We start from the raw sequence: 19,098 nt of genomic DNA, 5'->3' as shown, positions 1-19,098 counted from the left end.
AAAGTCGTATCTATACAAACACATCCAAAACAAATAATAATAAAAAAAAAGGACAAAGCATTCTTTTTTTTTTCTTGGTCATTAGAAAGTACCCAGAAATGCATTTCAACGCTTTGATTGGCTCTGCCAGCAGAGAGCAATCTCACAGATAGAGAACACAATATGTCACAATATTTACGTGGTCTGCCCGACAACGGTAAGAAACACCTCATGCATAACTGTCCGACAGCAGCGGCCGTCGTCCGGGACGTTTTAGACTGAACCCAGATGCACCCCGCCCATCCCACATGTCTGTACATACACTTAAAAAGGTCTAGACAAATTTATATAGCCACAAAGCCCGTTTTTTTTTTTCCTTTTTCTTAAAATATATGTACCACCTGTCAAAATTGTCAATACTTTCAGAAAAGTAAGTTCTCTGATATAAAATACTGTATTTGCAAAAACACATTGTTTACATTTTGTCCTTCAACAAAATAAAGCTTTATATACGTACCTTCAAAGCTTAAAAACACTCCCAACATACATATATATATATATATTTATTTATTTATTTAGATATATATATATAGAAGTCATAAAGTGACTAAGATACCATTAGTGGCTCTATGATCACATGTAGTGGAAACCCGTTTAGAATGGCAAACACAGTCAATTTAATTGTCTCAAGAACACAGTGTGGCACTACAATTTTGGATGATTGTACAATTTTGAAGGGGGTGGAGTCATTGAATGCCAGGACCAAGATGGCCTCCACGGTAACCGCTGCACTCTTTGAGCTTAGCTTAACATGCCTTCGTCAGGTCAGTGGGCATTTCTGCTGTGGACATGCGGTACTGGATCTTGGTGTTAGTGATGGCGCCGTGCTTCTGTCGGAGGTGCAGCCGCAGCTGACTCTTGTGGCGGAAGTGCAAGTTGCATTTTTCACACTGAAATGAAGAGAGGAGAGGCGGCGTTACGCTCAGATGCGGGTGAACTTTAGATGCAACTTCAAAGATTTTTAAGCCCCTGTGATGATTAGATGCGCTGGGCAGGCTTTTCTGGTCTATACCAGTTTTCCTTAAGGTCTGAGCTGCTGATTGGTTTTCTAAGGAGTACAACACTATTCAGGATGATGGAGGTAGTGGTTTTGAATCGAACAGAAAATGAAGGAATTACAATATGTCCATTTATGGGTCCAAACACGCATTCCTAATCTTTATCTGATATTAATCAAACTTAAAAGAGGGGCATCCATGCTGTTAATTGATGCCTTTATCACCACCAAATTGGGGAAGTTTTAGTTTTTGATGCACATAATAGTTGGGAATTCTGTGATAATTGGACATTTGAGCTGCCAATAAGAGCCAGTCCAGGGAGAACGGGACATTATAACTTACATGGTAGGGCTTCTCCCCCGTGTGGATGCGCAGGTGGCTCTTCAGCGTCTGCAGGTGACGGAAGCGTGTCCCGCAGATCTCACATGGGTATGGCTTCTCCCCGGTGTGGATCAATACGTGGGCACGTAGATGAGCAACCTGAAATGGGAGCACGAAAAAAAAAAAAAAAAAAAAAGGATGGCATCAGACGCTTGGACTGCAAACGACGGCCTTTAAAGCACGCGCTGATGAAAGGCAGCACGGATACAGAAGGGCGAAGGCTGAAATTACCTGTACGAAACGAGCGCCACACGTCTCACATTTGTATGGCTTCTCTCCTGAGTGGATGCGAGTGTGAGTCTTGAGGTTAGCTGGTCTGTTAAACTGGGCACCGCAGATATTACAGCGGTAAGGCTTCTCTCCTGAACAGAAGGAATCCAGGTTAGATCTCCGCAGCTAAGACCCACAACGATAAGGACGAGGGACGGTTTAGTTTACCTGTGTGGACGGTCTTGTGGCTTGCGAGGTTGCCCTTGTACCGGAAAGCTGCCTGGCAGCGGTCACACTTGTATGGCTTGTCGCTGTGGACTTGAAGCATGTGTTGTTTCAGAGACTCGTCGTCGGCAAACTTGGAGTCGCATTCGTTGCAGAAGAAGGTACCGTTTTCTGCCCGGGGGGGGGGGAGATCGGAGTTGATTAGCGGTGGTCGCGGCTGATGCCGGGCACGACGACTTCTGACACGACAAGACACTGAACTTACCACAGCTGGAGTCGGAATACTCGGAGTGGAGCTCGGCCATGTCTTCGGAGAGGCGGGACCTGGGGTTGTTGGGACAGACGGTGGAGTGCTGGGGGGACTGGGAGCCGCAGGTAGAGCAGCCGAGGCGGTTCAGGTAGTGGGGAGGGTGGCCGTCACCGTTCCTTAGGGACCCCTCGAGTGCACTGGTGGATAAAGGTGAAGACAAACACTCAGGCTCACATTCATAGGACGATAGAACCTCCTTTTTCTTTTACTGAACCAAAGTTCTTGCCTCTGAGGGGCTCTCACCTGTTAATGATGTTGTTGAGTCGGCTGGCCTGCGGCACAGGTAGGTCCTCGCTGTGATCGCTGCTCTTACTTGTGGTCTGAGCGTCGAGGCTGTCAGAGTCGCCAGGGTGAAGGTAGGGCTGCATGCCGAGGCGCTGAGGGGAGCGGAGACCGGGATCCCTCAGCCCCGCCTCGTCCTCTTTCGCGCTCTGGTTCAGCACGATAAACTTGTACTTCTTCCAGTTGCGAGCCTTGGGGTCCGGCGTACCCTGTGTTGCCTGCCCCCCACCGACGTGGGAGAGGCTGGCGTTCTTGCTACTGCTGGACTCTGTCGGGTGAGTTGGGCTGGCAGTCTGATTTGAGGGGGCTCTGGGGGCTACTCATGAGACTCTTGCGCCCGACGGAAGAGATTCCCAAAGGATAGTGCTGATGGATGAGGTCATCATCTGCCGGCGAAGCGTGCTCTTTGCTCGAGTCTTTCTGGTGCTCAAGGGTCAGCACAGGGAACGCACGCTTCCTTGAGCTGAGGCCGATGGGCTGGCCCTCGTGGCCCTCCTTCCTCATCTCGTCGTCTCTCCCCATCTCCCTGGAAGCGAAGGTGGTGGAGTGAATAATGCCAGAAGAGCCGGTGCTAAGTGCCCTGACGTAGTCTGCCCTGATGCCGTTGGCGCCGTCGTGTGGGGGACAGTGTTTGTGGTGGATGGCGCTCTTTGAGAGGTCACTAAAAGCATTTTTGGTATCAGTCAGCTTGCAGAGCGGGAACGGAAACCCCGGCATGGGAAACTGCCCGTAGAGGTGGTAGTTACTAGGAGTGCTGACGCCGCCGAACATGTTTGTGCCGTAGGGCCTCCCGTCCCTGAACGGAGCCAGGCGGCTGTGCAAACTGTCAACGACGTCGTGGGGCCGGTATGCATGGACGTCCTGAGGCAACACCAGGGGACTGACCAAAAACTCATCCCTGGGCAGCTTGGCCGACGGGTCGCTGTGCGGGGAACGAGAGAGTTATGAACACACAGACACGGATAATCAGGGATTTACACAGAGATGTGATGGCACTGGGCTCTACCGACCTGGATTTGATAAATCTGTGGCAAGTGTCCACGACGTGGTCCATCTGCAAATAGATGGCTGTGTTCATGATGGACATGATGAGACTCTCCTTTAGTGTGAGACGGGAGGTGTACATGAACTCCAGCAAGATGGCAAAGCCCTCAGGGTCCACCTTCGGGTCCAGACTGATGGCATTAAGGTTGCACTTGTGGGAGTCAGTAAAGATAGAGTAAAACAGCCCACTGTGTGCAGGAATAGTAGAAAAAAATATAAAGAAACGGTAAGAAAGGTTAGTTTTGGAGTATAGGGTATAAAATATGTGCTTTCAAATTTAAGAAGAAAAAAAAAACATTTCACACCTGCAAGCCATGAGAACAGTCTTGTGTGCACGAAACTGCTGCCTGTTGACCAGGATGGTAACATCTGTGAGGATGTCTCTGCTGCGGAGCCGGTTCAGGTTGAGGAGGACATCGCTGGCGTGGCGCGTAAACTGTATGCAGCTGTCTGCTGCGCAAGCCATTTTATCAAGTTCTGCCAACAGAAACAAATATAAGAATTACATTTATGCATGTATGTATAAACATATATGCATTTCTTCTTTCTTCTTCTTCTTTTTTTTTATTTGTTCGTTTTGCAAAACCCATCAGTGCGTTCCGTTTACTCTATTCCACAAAGAATCCATCGGTTTTTAAGTCCAGATCCGATTATAAGGCGGTCAGAGCAGCAAAAGAGAAGCTGTCGCCAGAAGGCGGCGCCATTTATTAAAGCAATGTTCAGATATTTTAATTTCTGCCTTCAAGAATCACTTCTCTCCTCACTTTCTCTCGGAAACACACATTGAAAGCGCAACGTGATAAAGTTCAAGAAAAATTAGTCGGAAGATAAGGAAATTGCATCAAGTTACAGAACAAATGTGCAGAGACAGAAACGCGTATTCTAATTATTAGATTTTTTTTTAAATAGAAATGTGGAACTAAAGTCTAGACTAGGTGAAATATCGATCTCAGCGTCAGTACTATTTCAAGCCGATCAGAGGGTGCATCTTAACTTAAACAAGAGCGAAAGTTTTCACTGCGAGTTTCAGTTTTGACAGACAGGCTGGGTGTAAAATGGGGGAAATAAATCCCACAAGCAGATCGATTTGTAATCATCAGTTTTGTTTGTTTGTTGTTGTTGTTTTTTTCCGTCACCCTCTGGACATAAATAATATAATTTCAATTTAAACCGCGGGATACCAACACCACGACCAAGAGAAAACAAGGCGCTGCTGCAGGTGGCGAGTCTCTAACAAGTGTGTTGATGTGGTGAAGTGCGCTCAAAACGCTTCGGGTGCGTTTCTGGGTCAATGGCTTTACCAAAGCGACAACTAGTACTGATTAAAAAAAAAATGTTAAATATTAAAACTGGCTTCGGACCACGCAGACGGATTTATGACGGTGTCATTAAGACAAGTGTCAGAAGTGAAGCGTGTAACGGGACCCGTCCGTAAATAGAAGCAGGGCTGCAGAGACTGGCCGGTGGGGGAATAAAATAAGAGCAGCCAGCAACATAAACAGGTTAACGACGCTGTCAGATGGGCTGCCTCCAGCTTCCCAGCCACCTTGAGTCGACACGAGTGCGTCGGTCAAATTTAAATATTTCACATCTTAGTCACCAAACATTTTTTTTTTTTTTTTTTTTTTTTTTTTTTAACTTTCGCCCATGTTTCTCGGTTTATCGAGCAACAAAAAAAAAGCATATGGCTTATAAACGAAAGTGTGGGTCTCTCCGCACGGAGCTCCGCCACTATCCGCTGCTGTGCGACACCTTTAACTTGTCAAACAGCGCGCTGTCACAGTGGAAAAAATAAGAGACAACTTGTAGCTTCTACCGCGGAAAAAACACACACACACACACCCGCTCACGTACGCGCAGACACGCGCGCGCACACACACACACACCCCTCAACAGTAACATTTCCGCTGCAATGTTACGGTAACAGGAGGATTTGTTCTGGGCACCCTTCTGCGCTCCATTAGAGCAAACTACTGCTGCTGAACTAAAAAAAAAATAGAAATAAGGCGAACGTGCGGTTGCCACGCTGTCTGCGAAGTTGGCGTGACAGCGCGCGCTGGCCGCCGTTCCTCCGTGTTTTGACACTTGAGCGAACAAAGTGGGCATTTAATCACAGACACCCCGAGCGCCGCGAGCCGCTCTCAGCGCTCCGTCCCCCCCTCCGTGTAGCTCTCTAAACCGGAGCGGTGTTACTCGGCGTGACCGAGGGTGACAGCGGACAACCGCTGGAGACCGCGGTCCGCGCGCCACTTCCAGGCGGACCGGCCGGCCGGCTCCGCGCGGAGGAAGCCGGTCTGTCAGAGAGCGGCGCTCCGGCTGTCAACCACAGCAGCAGCAGCAGCAGCAGCTCTCTCCGGAGTTTCGACTGTTCACTCTCTGACAGGCATACGCAGCCCCGGCCGGCTTCACGAAAACACCCAAGCAGACACGCACAAAAAACGGACAAACATCTTAAAAATATAAACAAGAAAACACGGCAGATAAAAACTTCGCGCCAAATAAAAGGCAAAAAAAAATGGAATTTAAAAAATCACCTGGTAGCGCTTTCCTAGAAACTTCTTGCATCACCACTTCTAAGAACCCCTGTTCTAAGAATCAGAGGAGCACAATTCTCGGAATTTGAGCCCGAGACCGTACCACTCTGCCGGCGCAGGGGAGAGACGCCGTTTTCTCGACTTTTCAAACCGAGCCGATTTCAAAGCGCTTCTGCAGACGCCAACGACGCCTGGCGATTTTCAGACAGAAAACATATTTTATTAACCGCTCAAACAAACAATAAAATATGGATAATTGCCGAAAATAACGAAGTTAATAGCTCGGTGGGGGCCGGAATCCCCCTCCTTTTGGTACAACCCGCGCAGTCACAGGACAGCGAGCTGGCGACGTCACCGGCTGGAGAAAACCAGCCCCCGAAATTCTCAGAACTAATTTATATTCCGGGGCTTGAACGGCGCGCCGTGCCGCTGCCTTCCGTCGCATTTAACACACATACAGTCCACACATGAGCTGCGCACAGACAGACCTCTAAATTAGGTCCATGCGGACAGGTCGATGTCACTGACTTGCTTTGGGCTCTTATCAGTTTGTAGGCGCATTTCCCTGCGGGTATGTCAACTTCATGCCGTCGGTGGGGAAGGCTGGGGGGGGGGGTCTTTAGCAGATTTTAGGTTTCCTCTGTGAGGTATTGGGTCGGTGGAGCGGTCGGATTGGATTTGTTTTTTTTTGTCTCAGCGCACGGTTTGAACTGGCACTTCTGCTCAGTTTTGTACTTCCTTTTGCTACATTCTCCTCTGTGCTTATACCTGTGTTGTAAACTGGCTGTTCCAGCTGTAACCTTTGGCTGATTGTTGGTTCTAATAAGGGCTTCAGGCTATTTTGCGGCGAGGGTTTGTATAGGAAGCCAACTTGTTGCATTTCTGTGAGAACTTCGTGTATGGGAGCCCGGAGTAGAGCATGCATATGCAGCTCCTGGTTGTAAATCAGTTAATGTTTAAAACGCCCTGGGACACGTTGTAAACATAGTTAAAAAAAAAAAAGTAATGTCAAGGTCAGGAAAGTGTGTAGTTTTGGTGTTAAAACCTAGTCACTCAGTCTGTTTCTTTTTGACTAGATTACTCTGATTACTTTGATATACAAAACGAGGACAAAGTGGGTGGGGAGGATCTGGAAAATGTACAGATTGCGATGCTTTGTTGTTGTTTTGAAGCCCGTGTGAACGCCGTGTTGTATCGTTGTATCAGAATAAACTGCCTTTTTTCTTTTTCCATAATCATTTTTTCGCAGCCTTGTGGTGTTTTGTTGTGTTGGGTCGCTTCCTGCCTGAAACCATCACCAGCCAGGCGCTCTGGTTGAAATGAAAGGCATCTAGGACAAGCTGGGACTGCGTGGTTTTTTTGTTTCATCCCTGCATGGACGGGGGGAACTGGTGAGAAGTTGCACATCATTTACAGGCTTAATAGGCAAGCCTCTGGGTCGTGGCTATGAGTCGCAAACAGGCGGCACGTTACAAGTCGTGTTCATTTCACGACGTGTGGGCACACATTAACTCTCGGTGACTCACCTTGGAAGCCTTGTTTGTGGTGATTCCAGACCATGGGGTCGCCCTCTTTTCTCATCCCGTTCACTCCTTGGTACAGGAGGAGCATCTGCTGGGCTTGGGAAATGCAACATAAAGATCCAGTTAATCATTAAACTGATCATTTGTGATCATGATGACCTGTTTTAACATTTATAAACGCATCTTTTACTAATGAAAACCTGCACATATTTGTGGATATGGATGAGTTAGATAGTGGCACGGCCTCAGCTCAGGTTTAGTGTGTAAACTATTTAGTTTCATTACATGGGCTGGTGTAGCTTCTCACTGTTAAACCCTGGGTAAAAAGATCAGTGAAACTTCTGATTATTTATTACATACATCATTTGTTGTTAGATTAAATTTAACACAGACTTAAACAAAATAACGTATAATATATAGATGAACACCTGCTAAATTTACTATATGTTTCAAACACGTATGCATGTGCATCATTCTGCTTCTTACAGAGTAACACTGGAGGAAAACTATGCTTTTCCTGAGCTGGGGAGAAAGTGCAGGGGGCTTTTGTTCAGCCAGCTGACCACCAGTCTGCAGCAAGAAGTAGGGGTCACTCCGGCAGTTTCTTTTGAATGTTATTAGAAGGACTTTGAACTGTAGGCGCGATAAGAGGGAACATTTTTCAGACTTTAACGCAAACTTGTCTGCATTCTTCTTCTTTTGGCTTTTCCCTTTCAGGGGTTGCCACAGCGAGTCATCTGACCCCATCTAACCTTCTCTTCTGCGAACAAACTCGTCTACATCGTCTGGTTTAAAACTTTTTACAAGAGTCTTTAAAGTCCCTCTAATAGTAACGCCTTTGTTTAACATTAGAAATTCCATCACAGTCACATTTTCAATGGTTTGGACGAGCTTTCAACATTTCCACCTGCCTCGTCTCATCCGACTCGGGTTTGCCGGGATCTGAGCCGACTGTTACCTCCACCAGGCTGTGCTCCCTTTTTTTCCTTCCTTTCCCCTTTTTTTTTTTTTTTTTTTTTTGCCCAACTCATTGTTGGGCAAAAAAAAACAACTCCACACACACACACCACCCACCCGCCTCCTACAACAGGAGGGACATTTCCCAGCGGAGCGCCTCAGCATCCGCCCATCTGCAGCCGGAATCCCTCTATAAAAAAACACTTCAGGTGTTCCCGAACCATTGCGAGGCTGGTGTGTTGTGGTGTTGGGGGGGGGTCGTCTCCAAAATAATTAAGACGAACGCCTTTACAGCAATCTCCGATTCAGCACTGCCAAATAAAGACCGCGTTGAGCTCCAAACAAAGAGCAGCGTCAACTTTATTTCAAACCACTTGGGGGATGTTTAAGGCGCTCCAGCACAGTTTATGCATAATGCACGGCCATAAAGCATCCAGGAGTTAAGAGGGAGATGTGTAATTTACCAAGGCCCCATGCTGTGCCCCCGCTATACAGGGATGAGATAATTACCGCAAATCCTTGGCAAACTTTTACTCAACCAATTTCTTATGAAAAAAAAAAAAAAGAAAAGAAAAAAATAAATGACCCACTTACAGAGGGCAGGGGAAGCTGATCAATATGCCCCCATCTGAACCAAGTCAGGCTGCGTTATCACACTGCGAGCCGCGCGCCGCTTAATCCTCCTGATCTCCATTCAGGCTGTATAATTAAACGTCGGCCTCTTTGTCAGAGTGCCACACTGTTCAGAAACAATCCCGATCCAGTTTACCCGCTGCACATTTCATCAAAAAAAAAAAAAAAAAAAAAAAGGTGTTGAATGAGAGCGTGAAGCATCCCTCAGCCGTATCATTGCCTATACAGTCGGTGCGCCATAGGTCACTGAATAGAAATGCCCACTGACAAAAGCCCGAGGCCCGGAGGTTGCCTCACTTTCCCCCCCCCCGTCTTCTTCATAAACTGCACACTTTTTGTCTCGTTTCACAGCAAATTTCTGCCAACTTCAGTGTTCATTGTCAGCAAAGATGAGTGCAGAGTTTTGTTCTGAGAGGCATGATGCAACCGCGCTGTAACACCAAACAGATAATGCTGTTAGCTACAGAGGTCTTTTTAGTTCCTTTCTTTAAAAGATTTTCTTTTTATATTGTTAAGTTTCACTTTTTTAACTCGATGCATCCCAGAAGCTTTTTTTCCCCCCACCTCTTCCCTCTTGGTCCCCCCCCCCCACCCCACCCCAACCCGACTGCATTTATGCTTCTCTTTGTTAAGCGGCATCAAGGCCGCACGGCGGACGCGTCGAAACCATTCGACTTGGCAGAGTTACCGCCAAGAAGATCTGCATTCATATCGTTTACCTTGATCATCTGTTTAAAGGTGTCACAGAAAACCTTCCGTATGGCATGCATCGTTTAAAAAAAAAAAAAAGGTAAAGAATTCGAGATGTAATAAGTGAATGAGGTTGGAGGGGTAAAAAAAGTCACTTCAAAAGATTTTCTGTGCAGGAGTGAATTTTCTTTCGGAGGCTTGCCTCGTGCCCTTTTTTTAATTAACACGCAGACGAGTTAGATTCTGACATGCAATCAAGCCTGTCTGCAACAAAGCTGCTGTGTGTCTCCGGGTTGAAAGCTGTCTTTCTCCCCACCTGACAAGGTTAAACACAAACATGAAGAGTGACAGCATCTCGCAAATGTGAAGGCGAGATCTCGCTTTGATTCTCACCGTCAGGATTCAGGCTTGCTGGGTTTTACTCTCCGGTCTTTCATTCCTAAATACGCTTCAGCGCTTCTGGACAATAACCGTTTATCAGTTTGTTTGTTGTTGTTGTTTACTTGCATTTGTTTTTTTGTTTTGTTTTGTTTTTTTTTCAAAAGCACAGCATCCCTTCTAAAAGGAAGTACGTTTTCCGTAAGTTTCTTCTGCGCCTCGGCGGATTGCCTCGTTTATTTTGCACGTGCAAGCTACATACCAAGAGCATGTCGAGAGTCGAGGCTCATGTTAGTTTTGGTGTTGGGGGAATTCCAATTTAGTCAAATCAAAGCATGTATATTCAGGACTTCTCTCGAGGCCAGCTGAGCGGAGAGGAGCCTGGAATGCGGTCCGCAGAGCCAAACCCGGTGGAATTTTCCACGCATACCGCGATCAACTTCCTGCCAGTGTGCCATCTGCTGGATAATGGGTCCGACTCCTCCAGCAAATGCAGGGATGACGGATTGAATGTGTGCAACTATCCCCGCCATCGTTAAACCTTTACACTGTCCGTGTTTGCTCTGTTCCTTCACACGCTGTGGGGATGGGCCGCGACAGTGCAGCGGTTCTGAGTGCATGGGGCAGTAGGTTGTGACGTTTGGGACAACTTCTGCGCAGGTTACTGTCAAAGCTTTGCCGGCGTATCTTAACAAGAGGTATCCTCGGTCTGACAGGGCGCTCTGGAACAAGCATTCAGATAGTAAACAAGTGGCTCCTATTACTCTGCACCACCCTCGATAATGATCCAATAAGATCCATGCGCCTGAATCACCCTCCCACCCTCCTCTCCGCTGTCAAAACATCCAGCAGTTAGTGTCAGGCTGTGGATTACGATGGGCTGGCTGTGTGCTGGAAATGTTTCTGAAATAACAGCATTTCTTCTGGTGTTCCACATTTGTCATTTGTATTTTTCTTTTCTACTAATGAGTCCGACCGGCACAGGAGGCGATTCCTCAAGGGTGCCCCTACTGGAACCTTAAACTTCATATATAATAGGTCACAAAAATATCTGAAAAACACTTAAGGATTCATTTTATTCCAAAGGAGCATTATATTTTATTTATTTATTTATTTATTTATTTTTACCTTTTCCACTGTTACTGTTACTATTAATGTTCCTTTACTTGGCATGTGGTGTTTACCGGTACCAAACGGATACGGAGCTTCTTTTTTTTTTTTTTTTTTTTAACTGAGCATTCAAAATCACAAAATTTCTCACCACACCTTTCCTACGCTTTAAAATCCTTTTATTAGGATGCCAGAGAAACTACCCAAGTGACCGGCGTTTTTCTGACTGCATGGTGCACAGCCCCTCCCCCCTCCCTCACATGTTGCTCACACTGCACATCAGCTGCCTGAAAACAAGGCTACTATATTGTTTCTCTTGCTCACAAAACAAAAAAGTAGGTCTGTTTGGAAATGGTTCCGGAAAATTCAGGACAGGCAAGGCTTGGAAACTAATGGGGTGCGACCCATCGCTCCTGTCAAGGAACAGCTGCTTAGTTGTAAAACTACAATAGGCAAGCCACGAGTAGCATGTAGGTTACACTGCAAAAACAGAACTAAAAATAAGTAAAATATTCTCGAAATTAGTGCATTTGTCCTTGATTTGAGCCAGTAAATAAGATTATTTGCCAATGGAATGGGTATTTTTACTTCTAAAATAAGATAATTAGATAAAATGCACTTGAAATAAGGTGATGAAGATGAGCTCTTCCTATTTTAAGTGCAAAAATCTTTTTCCATTGGCAGATTATCTTATATACCTGCTCAAATAAAGTACAAATACTCTAATTTCAAGAAAAAATTACATATTTTTAATTTTTTTGCAGTGTAGGCAGCCGACTGCAGGCCAGCACCTCATATTCTATAAGTAATCAATTATTGTTATTGTTCCTTTCTTTTCGTCTGTTTACTTAGTTTGATCACTGGTTGTATAAAAACTGCTCCATAATTAAGGTTTGACTGATTGATGAAGGATTTCTGCAACTCCACAAAAAGGAAAAGCATTGATTTAGAATATTCTGAATCAATGCGCACATTAAAAAACCGCTATTCAGTTCATTAGAGGTTTATGCCGTTGTGTAAGTATCAAGGTGAGATTGACAATAAGTTAATGCCGCAGATGGCATGTTATATACTGTATTTAAGCAGACCAATGAATGAGAAGTAAATAGATTGTTGTTTTGCTGTTGGTGTAAAACCCGTCAAATCAGTGTTTTTACTCAAGATAGACTTACCACTGGACTCTCAAAGGAAGCTTAATGCAGGAGCTGGACCCAATGGTGGCCCAGAACCTACATTTCTAGTTTACCCTTCAAACTGTTTAGGCAATGCTGGTGACTTCTGGAGTGTATTTCCACGGAAGCAGTGGAAACTTCCACTGGCTCCTAAGTTCGCCGTGATGTAAACGGTCGGGCCTCAAAGCCGCCGAACCGGTTTGAATCCTCAGTTGCCGCGCTGACTGTGAGACTGAAGCGAATAGTTCAGAGATTCACCCTCACAAAGATGGACTCCCAGCTGTATCTGATTACTCAGGTCTGTTGTCAGTGCTCCACGTTTAACAGTCGCACCGCCCTCCCTTGCTCATAACCCCCCCCCGCCCCCCAATTTCTGCCTCTGCGCTCCTCATACTGTGGCCCAGTTTTGATTTCAACCATATCAAATTCTCCCACATTACAAAGCTTGTGCAGCCAGGTCAGAGTGGCTGGCTGAGCCGAATGCCAACTGCTGAGGCTGGTGTGCGGGGCTGGTTGAGCAGGAACCGCACACACCTAGCTCCAGGCCACGGTTCAACAAAGCAGCAATGGTGAACTCGGCTCCCTGGTTCTGCTGCCCCGGTTGTTGGAAAACCCTGAAATATGAATGCAATCCTGGGTAGAGCGATGTTAATTTATTGTTCATCTGCATTTTTAATCACCTCACGTTCAGACACGGGAGGTCAGAATTCCGAGCGCTCTGTAAGCAAAGCCTGTGTTTTTGCCCTCGTACCTCTGACAAGATTCCTGTGCATCAAGCCGACTCAAGCGCCTGTGGTATGTAGGTGTGTTTTCATGTCAGCTCCTTCGCCAGTTTCCTGCAGCCAAGGCAGTAAATGGATTTAAATCCAACGCGGAAAACATGGGATTGGTGAGGGATGAAAGCGATCCGACCCGACTCTAGAAGTCTAGTTAAATAAATAAAAGTAAATAAAAATAAGCATATGTGTCGACAGGGATCCAAAAGGGGAAAGTTCAACATTTAATTTTAAAAAATATGCAAAGGCATGCATAATGTTTTACCTGCATATTTAAATTAGAATTCATTTGCAAACAAACAAACCCACCTTTATTTATTTATTAGTTTGCCTAAAATGTTTTTTTTTTCTTCCTGAAATCGCCATCACTTAATTTAATTCACAAAATCGCAAACGATCTTAAAGCTTGCTTTTTTTATGCATCCTGCAAATCCTCCCACGGTTCATGTTTACCAGCGATAATTGAACCCGACTAACCATCACGCCTCATTAAGTTGCTTTTTTTTTGTTTGTTTTGTGTTTTTTGTGTGCCATGAAGTGATTCTCTGATTGAACTCCAGTCTCCCTCAGAGTCACAGCATCCCTCTGCGCTTTCATTAAAAGCATCTCCGCCGCCCAGGAAATGGCAGGTGGAAGTTCAGCACCTTCACATTACTGTTATCTGCACCTCATCGTGCAGAGAGACACTTTTTTGATATGTGCTGCACTTTGAAAGAGTTCCACAAGCGTGAGACCACAGGTGATGCCGTGCAAAAGTAGAACAAGTGGATCCTAACAACAAAACACACAGACAAAAAAAGAAAAAAAAGATTTCCAACCAAAGCGTGGGCCACGTTGTGCATTAAACATTTACCGTAATCCCTGGACTTCTTCTGAGTTTGTCTCACATGCAGCCTTCTGATGGTAAAAGAGCTCTTTGATCTAAAGCAACCACTCACCTTTTGTTTTTCAGCGTCCTCTGAGCACCAGAGAGAAGCTGCTTGTGATGTGAAGCCGGCACGCAAATCCAGAGTGAATCAAAAAGGTCTCTCGAATTGCTTTTAAAAAAGTCTTATTTACATGTTTTTTAAATACAGCAGATAAAGGCAGTGGGCCCATTATTTAGCGGATGTATTGTTCCCATTTGCTTATCAGATGTCAGTTGATCCATCGTACTTGTGCCAACTGTGCGTCCCTCAGCAGATGCTTTGCATGCCTGTGAATATGACTGAACATGCCATTGAGCGGCGTGGCGATAACATCTCTCAGATTAGACGACCGACATAAAAGTTGTATGGAAATATATAGATTTATCAAGACAGGTGTCGGCGGGCTAGTGTTGCTGGGCTTTGCATGCAGCGGGCGTTTGGCTGGGCTCCATGCTGCTGTTGCTGTAAATGAAACGCGTTCAGCGGTGAGACGCTTGGGCTTATCCAGAAACAAAAAAAATCTCTGATGACCGACAATGTGTGGAAAACAAAAAAGGAACGCGCTGATATTCACAGGAAAATGCATTCCTTAACCAAAGACGAAACATACTTTCCATCTGGAGAGCCTTATTTGTGCATTTTATTTTTCTGCACACGTCTAGGTAGAACAGCACGGGTTTAGTGGAATCTAGAGGACCTAGTTCACTGATTCCTGCTGCATCTGGTTATCTCTTACTGGGGCAGAGACATGCCATTCTAACTTATAATTAATACTGACAAGCACAAAGTCGTCATCATCTCACCTTTTTTCTGCTGGAAGGTGTGGGGCATCATGAGACCTCCTGGGAATCAGGTGGCGCCTCTGGATCGTCAGTCCTGGTTCTGTTTCAGGAAACGGAGGGACCTCTCATGGGGGTTCCACAAGAGCTTTTATCTGTCTGATGAGAAGCTAGATGATCCAAGACACGGCGGGGAGGGGGCCGACTGATGCCCGGGCGTCTCTCTGAAGAGATGGAGCTGTTCTTCACTGAAAGATCTGTGTCTGGTGGCGGCGGAGCAGCTCTGGTGAAGCTTGGCGTCTGTCCTCGTCGAGCAGGATAGGAGCACTTCTGGAGAAGGCGGGCACGGCAAGCCGGGCTGAAGTGAGTCGAAGTGACTGAGCACGCTTCACGTTAGAGAAACGGTCCACAGGGCATCTGTCTGGCTCTCTGAGCTGATAGGCCGTCTGCACTCTAGCGTTCATTGATTGTAGCACTCGCAGTCGCTCCACTTTTCCATGAATGCTAAAACCGTGGGACAGGCTCAGATTTGGGGTGGGGGGGGAAATAATAAAAGAGGAAAAATAAAAGGAAGAGAGAAAGAGAGATTAAACTGCCTGAAAAATAATCCCAGTTTTTTCTATACAGACTTCATTTGAACGTAGACTCTAAAATCCCATTAAGCCGCAGGAGCCCAAACCGGGGACAAGTGATGCCTTGAACATGAAGGAACTTTTGGAGCTCGTGCCATCTGCCAGATCAGAGGTTCTCTTCTACAGAAACAAGCTATTGTTTTATAAACAGAGTTTTATACAGCAAATATTTCAGTGTCCCGGAGCATTAATCTACCTAAGCTTATCTCAATCCATGGAACTAGATATTGCTCTTTATACCTTGTGCAGCGGAGGGGGTGTTGTTGCATCACACCAGCTGTCACTTCAACATGCCACAGCCAATAGGAAGGTCAGCCATGTTGATGCTGAAGAGGAAATTAGGGGGCAAATCCTCCCAACATTAACTAAGTATCTGGTGGGGGGGCTAACACGGTTGGATTCCCATGACCGTGATGAATGTTTAGAGTGTGGAGGATCAGTATGACTTCATTATTTCCTTTGTGGCGCTCCGTGAAATCCACTGATTTTCAGAATCGGCTTCTTTTCAACACAACCGGTCCTCATCTGTGGTCGGTCAGAAATGATCGTCATTAGGCCTACAGCTACCAGGTCAGGCCAACCACAACACTCTTCTGCGTGGATGTTGTTACTGATGGAAGGGGACGCAGAGTTAGCTAATTCTGTTTCAGCAAGGTGTTTTAAACAAAGTCCAAAAAAAAAAAAATCTAAAAAGAAACGGTGTAAGAGATTTTTGAAAAGGAAACCTCCCACTGTTATGGGGACATACTGGATTAAAAAAAAAAATTGGGTGCCTTTTGGAAAGCGCCGTCTATGTGAGCTACCATTTACAGCTAGCAATGCTAATCAAGATAACTGCTTGTAGCAGATGCTAAAGACAGCCTGAAATGTCAACTCAAACATTTTGTCCTTATTTTAAATGAATAAAATAAAACCCTATTTTATTAATACTTTCTAATGCACACAGTAAAACTGATCTTTGCTCTAATGTCAACAATTAACGACCGCTCAAGGCAGAAGGCTAAAGCTCTGTTGCAAGAGTTCTCATCTTGCAACCAGAGAGTTGTGGGTTTGATTTCAGCTTTAGCTCTTGCTACACGTCGATGCGTCACTGGGTAAGGCTTTTTACTACAAGATATCAACCGATATGTTCATCTATCGGTTGACTAGAAAATCACTCCATGGGCTCGGCCCAGTTATTTGTATCAAAAAAAAATATATAAAAAAAAAAAATTCTTTTGGCAGGTCAGAGCTTTACAAAACTCCAGATCGGAAAGCGGTTACAAATCTCTGCTTAGTGTACCTTCATTTTTCCTATTCCACAGTGCATAAAAAAAACCTGCATCTGATACTACAGCGCTACCATGAATCTGTTTTGTTGAAGCGACGTGCATTAGTGTGTAATCATACTTGACACCTGATGTTGAACTCAGATTAAATGAATGCACACACTGTGCAGATAAGCTCATCTCACCGGGTAAGAGCTCCCAAAGCCCTCATTACCACATGCATTATGTGCTGCAAGGCTTTCCTGTGGCGGCACCAGTCCTTGTCGTTATAGAAAAAAAAAAAATGCCTACAAGAAATGAATGCACACTTCTGATGTGAGCAGCTAAATACTGGAGGAGAATGAGACATGTATGGGAGTTTGACAGCTTTTAGCATCCACACTGTGTTCGTTGGAGCAGCCACGAGATAATCCACTGGATGAGTGGACTAATATTCAGCCAATCCTGCTAAAGCCAAATTAGTCCAACACATTTCCATCATTTTCAGAGTAAAGCAGCCCTAACAATCTGAGCTCTTGGGACGCTGACAGCAAATGACCGGTGAGCCTCGCAGATCCCTGTGATCCAGGGATAAACTCATGAAGAAGCTTAAACCTCTTAATGACATAGAAAATGAAAGTCAACAACAGGTCACGCCGCCTCACAGGAGAACTCTGCTCTCGTCTTGATGTCGCCAACCGCCGCAGCGAGGCAGAAAGAAGCCGGGAGATCCCAGAGGAGAGCTAACAGCGAAGACATGAGGACTAACCAGAGTCTAAACGGTCAAGCCACTCACCCCTCCTGCTCTTCCCCCTGCTCTCTGAGGCTTACGCTGGCTTCTGCAGGGCAGCGTTGACCTTAATCATCTGGGGGATATTTGGCTTTTATTTGGCAGCGACGCAACACATGTGGTCATCACTGTGTTCGAGGGGCAGCCATAAAAGATGAGAAAGGCCCAAGGTCGGTTTGCAGAGTGTAATCCATATCATCCCGTTACAGAGGCTGCACTGCTGTCAGCCGCGGGTTGCTGCGCGTCACACACGTTTTGATCCCCGTAACGATGTCAGATTACGCTGACATCTGATATAATTCTGGCTGTGCGAAATTAACGAAAGAGGGGTTGCTTAAATTCTTAACGAGGGAGGATTTTGTGAGTTAATGTTTCAGATGGAAATGTGATTTCATATCATGAAGTTTTATTTTTATTTTTTTTTTCATGTTGACGTTCTTCTCTGAGATGAGAAAACAGGAGCTAAATCCTAGACTGCATTATTGTACTCTACGAAATACCTCACAGTAATTCTTATCTGCATGTTCTAAAGCAAAGTGCATAGAAAGTCCAAAGCTCTAGGCTTGAATCGCTTGAATCCGGACTTTTTTTTTGTCTTTTGAAAGCTCAACGTGACAACTGTTAGTTTGCACCCTAACATGTCTGGCCTTAATGGAGGAGTGAAAGAACAAAGCCGTTCTTAATAGCCAAACCATGTTGCTACAAGACATACAGGGACACCGCAAATGTGTGTGAGAAAGTCCTCTGGTCAAGTGAGGCAAAACCCCTTTTTTTTCTAAATCTAAATACAAAATGTTGTGTGAACACACCCAGTGGTGAAACACAGTGGTGGCAGCATCATGGTGTGGGTATGCTTGTCTTCCGCATGCTGGTCAAAGCTGTTGGCAGGATGCAAGAAGATGCAAAAATAAAGGGCAGAAAACCTCTAAGAGGCTGTGAAATACTCAAAGCCTGGTACAGAGGTTCATTTTGCAGCTGGAGAACATCCCTAAAAGAGCAGCAAAGGAATCATTAAGATCAAAGCATGTGATGTGGTGGAATGGCATAATCAAAGCCCAGAGACCTAATACCAATCAAGAATAAGTGACAAGACTTGAGAATTCATGTAATGCCTACTGTTCAGTCCGACCGCGCTTGAGTTGTTTTACAAAGACGAATGGACAAAATTTCCATCTCTGGAAGTGTAGATGGTGCATAGATGGTAAAGACTTACTCCAAAGGGCTTTCAGCTGTAATGGCAGCAAAAGATGGATGTAGAAAGTAGTGACAAAAGAGGGATGGATACAAAAGCATTTCACTTTTCAGATTTTTCCTTTTTTTTTTTTTAAAAAAAAAAAAAGCATTCCAGTTTACAATCATCCACCACTTTGTGTTGGTCTGTCCCTTACAATCCTAACAAATACATACACAGGCGTTTGTATTGTGACAAAATGTGGAAAATTATGGGGTGCTCTTTCGCCTAACATTATCAAGTACCAAT

General features: G+C 45.3%; 1 protein-coding gene across 1 annotated transcript; it reads right to left on the bottom strand.

Moving 5' to 3' along the window:
• Positions 1-232: 232 nt before the first annotated feature.
• Positions 233-15,188, bottom strand: bcl6aa (BCL6A transcription repressor a). The gene is given in 11 exon segments (XM_012861185.3): positions 233-929; positions 1,380-1,517; positions 1,650-1,780; positions 1,857-2,024; positions 2,119-2,300; positions 2,407-2,720; positions 2,722-3,367; positions 3,456-3,677; positions 3,795-3,966; positions 7,550-7,642; positions 14,974-15,188. Coding segments are annotated over 11 exon segments (2,241 nt in total). The 5' UTR covers positions 15,005-15,188; the 3' UTR covers positions 233-785.
• Between the last annotated feature and the right edge of the window lie 3,910 nt (positions 15,189-19,098).

The sequence above is a fragment of the Fundulus heteroclitus genome, chromosome 9 (assembly GCF_011125445.2).
Source record: "Fundulus heteroclitus isolate FHET01 chromosome 9, MU-UCD_Fhet_4.1, whole genome shotgun sequence".
NCBI lineage: Eukaryota > Metazoa > Chordata > Actinopteri > Cyprinodontiformes > Fundulidae > Fundulus > Fundulus heteroclitus.
The sequence above is the reverse complement of the archived record's forward strand: the minus strand, read 5'-3'. Positions and strand labels throughout refer to the sequence as shown.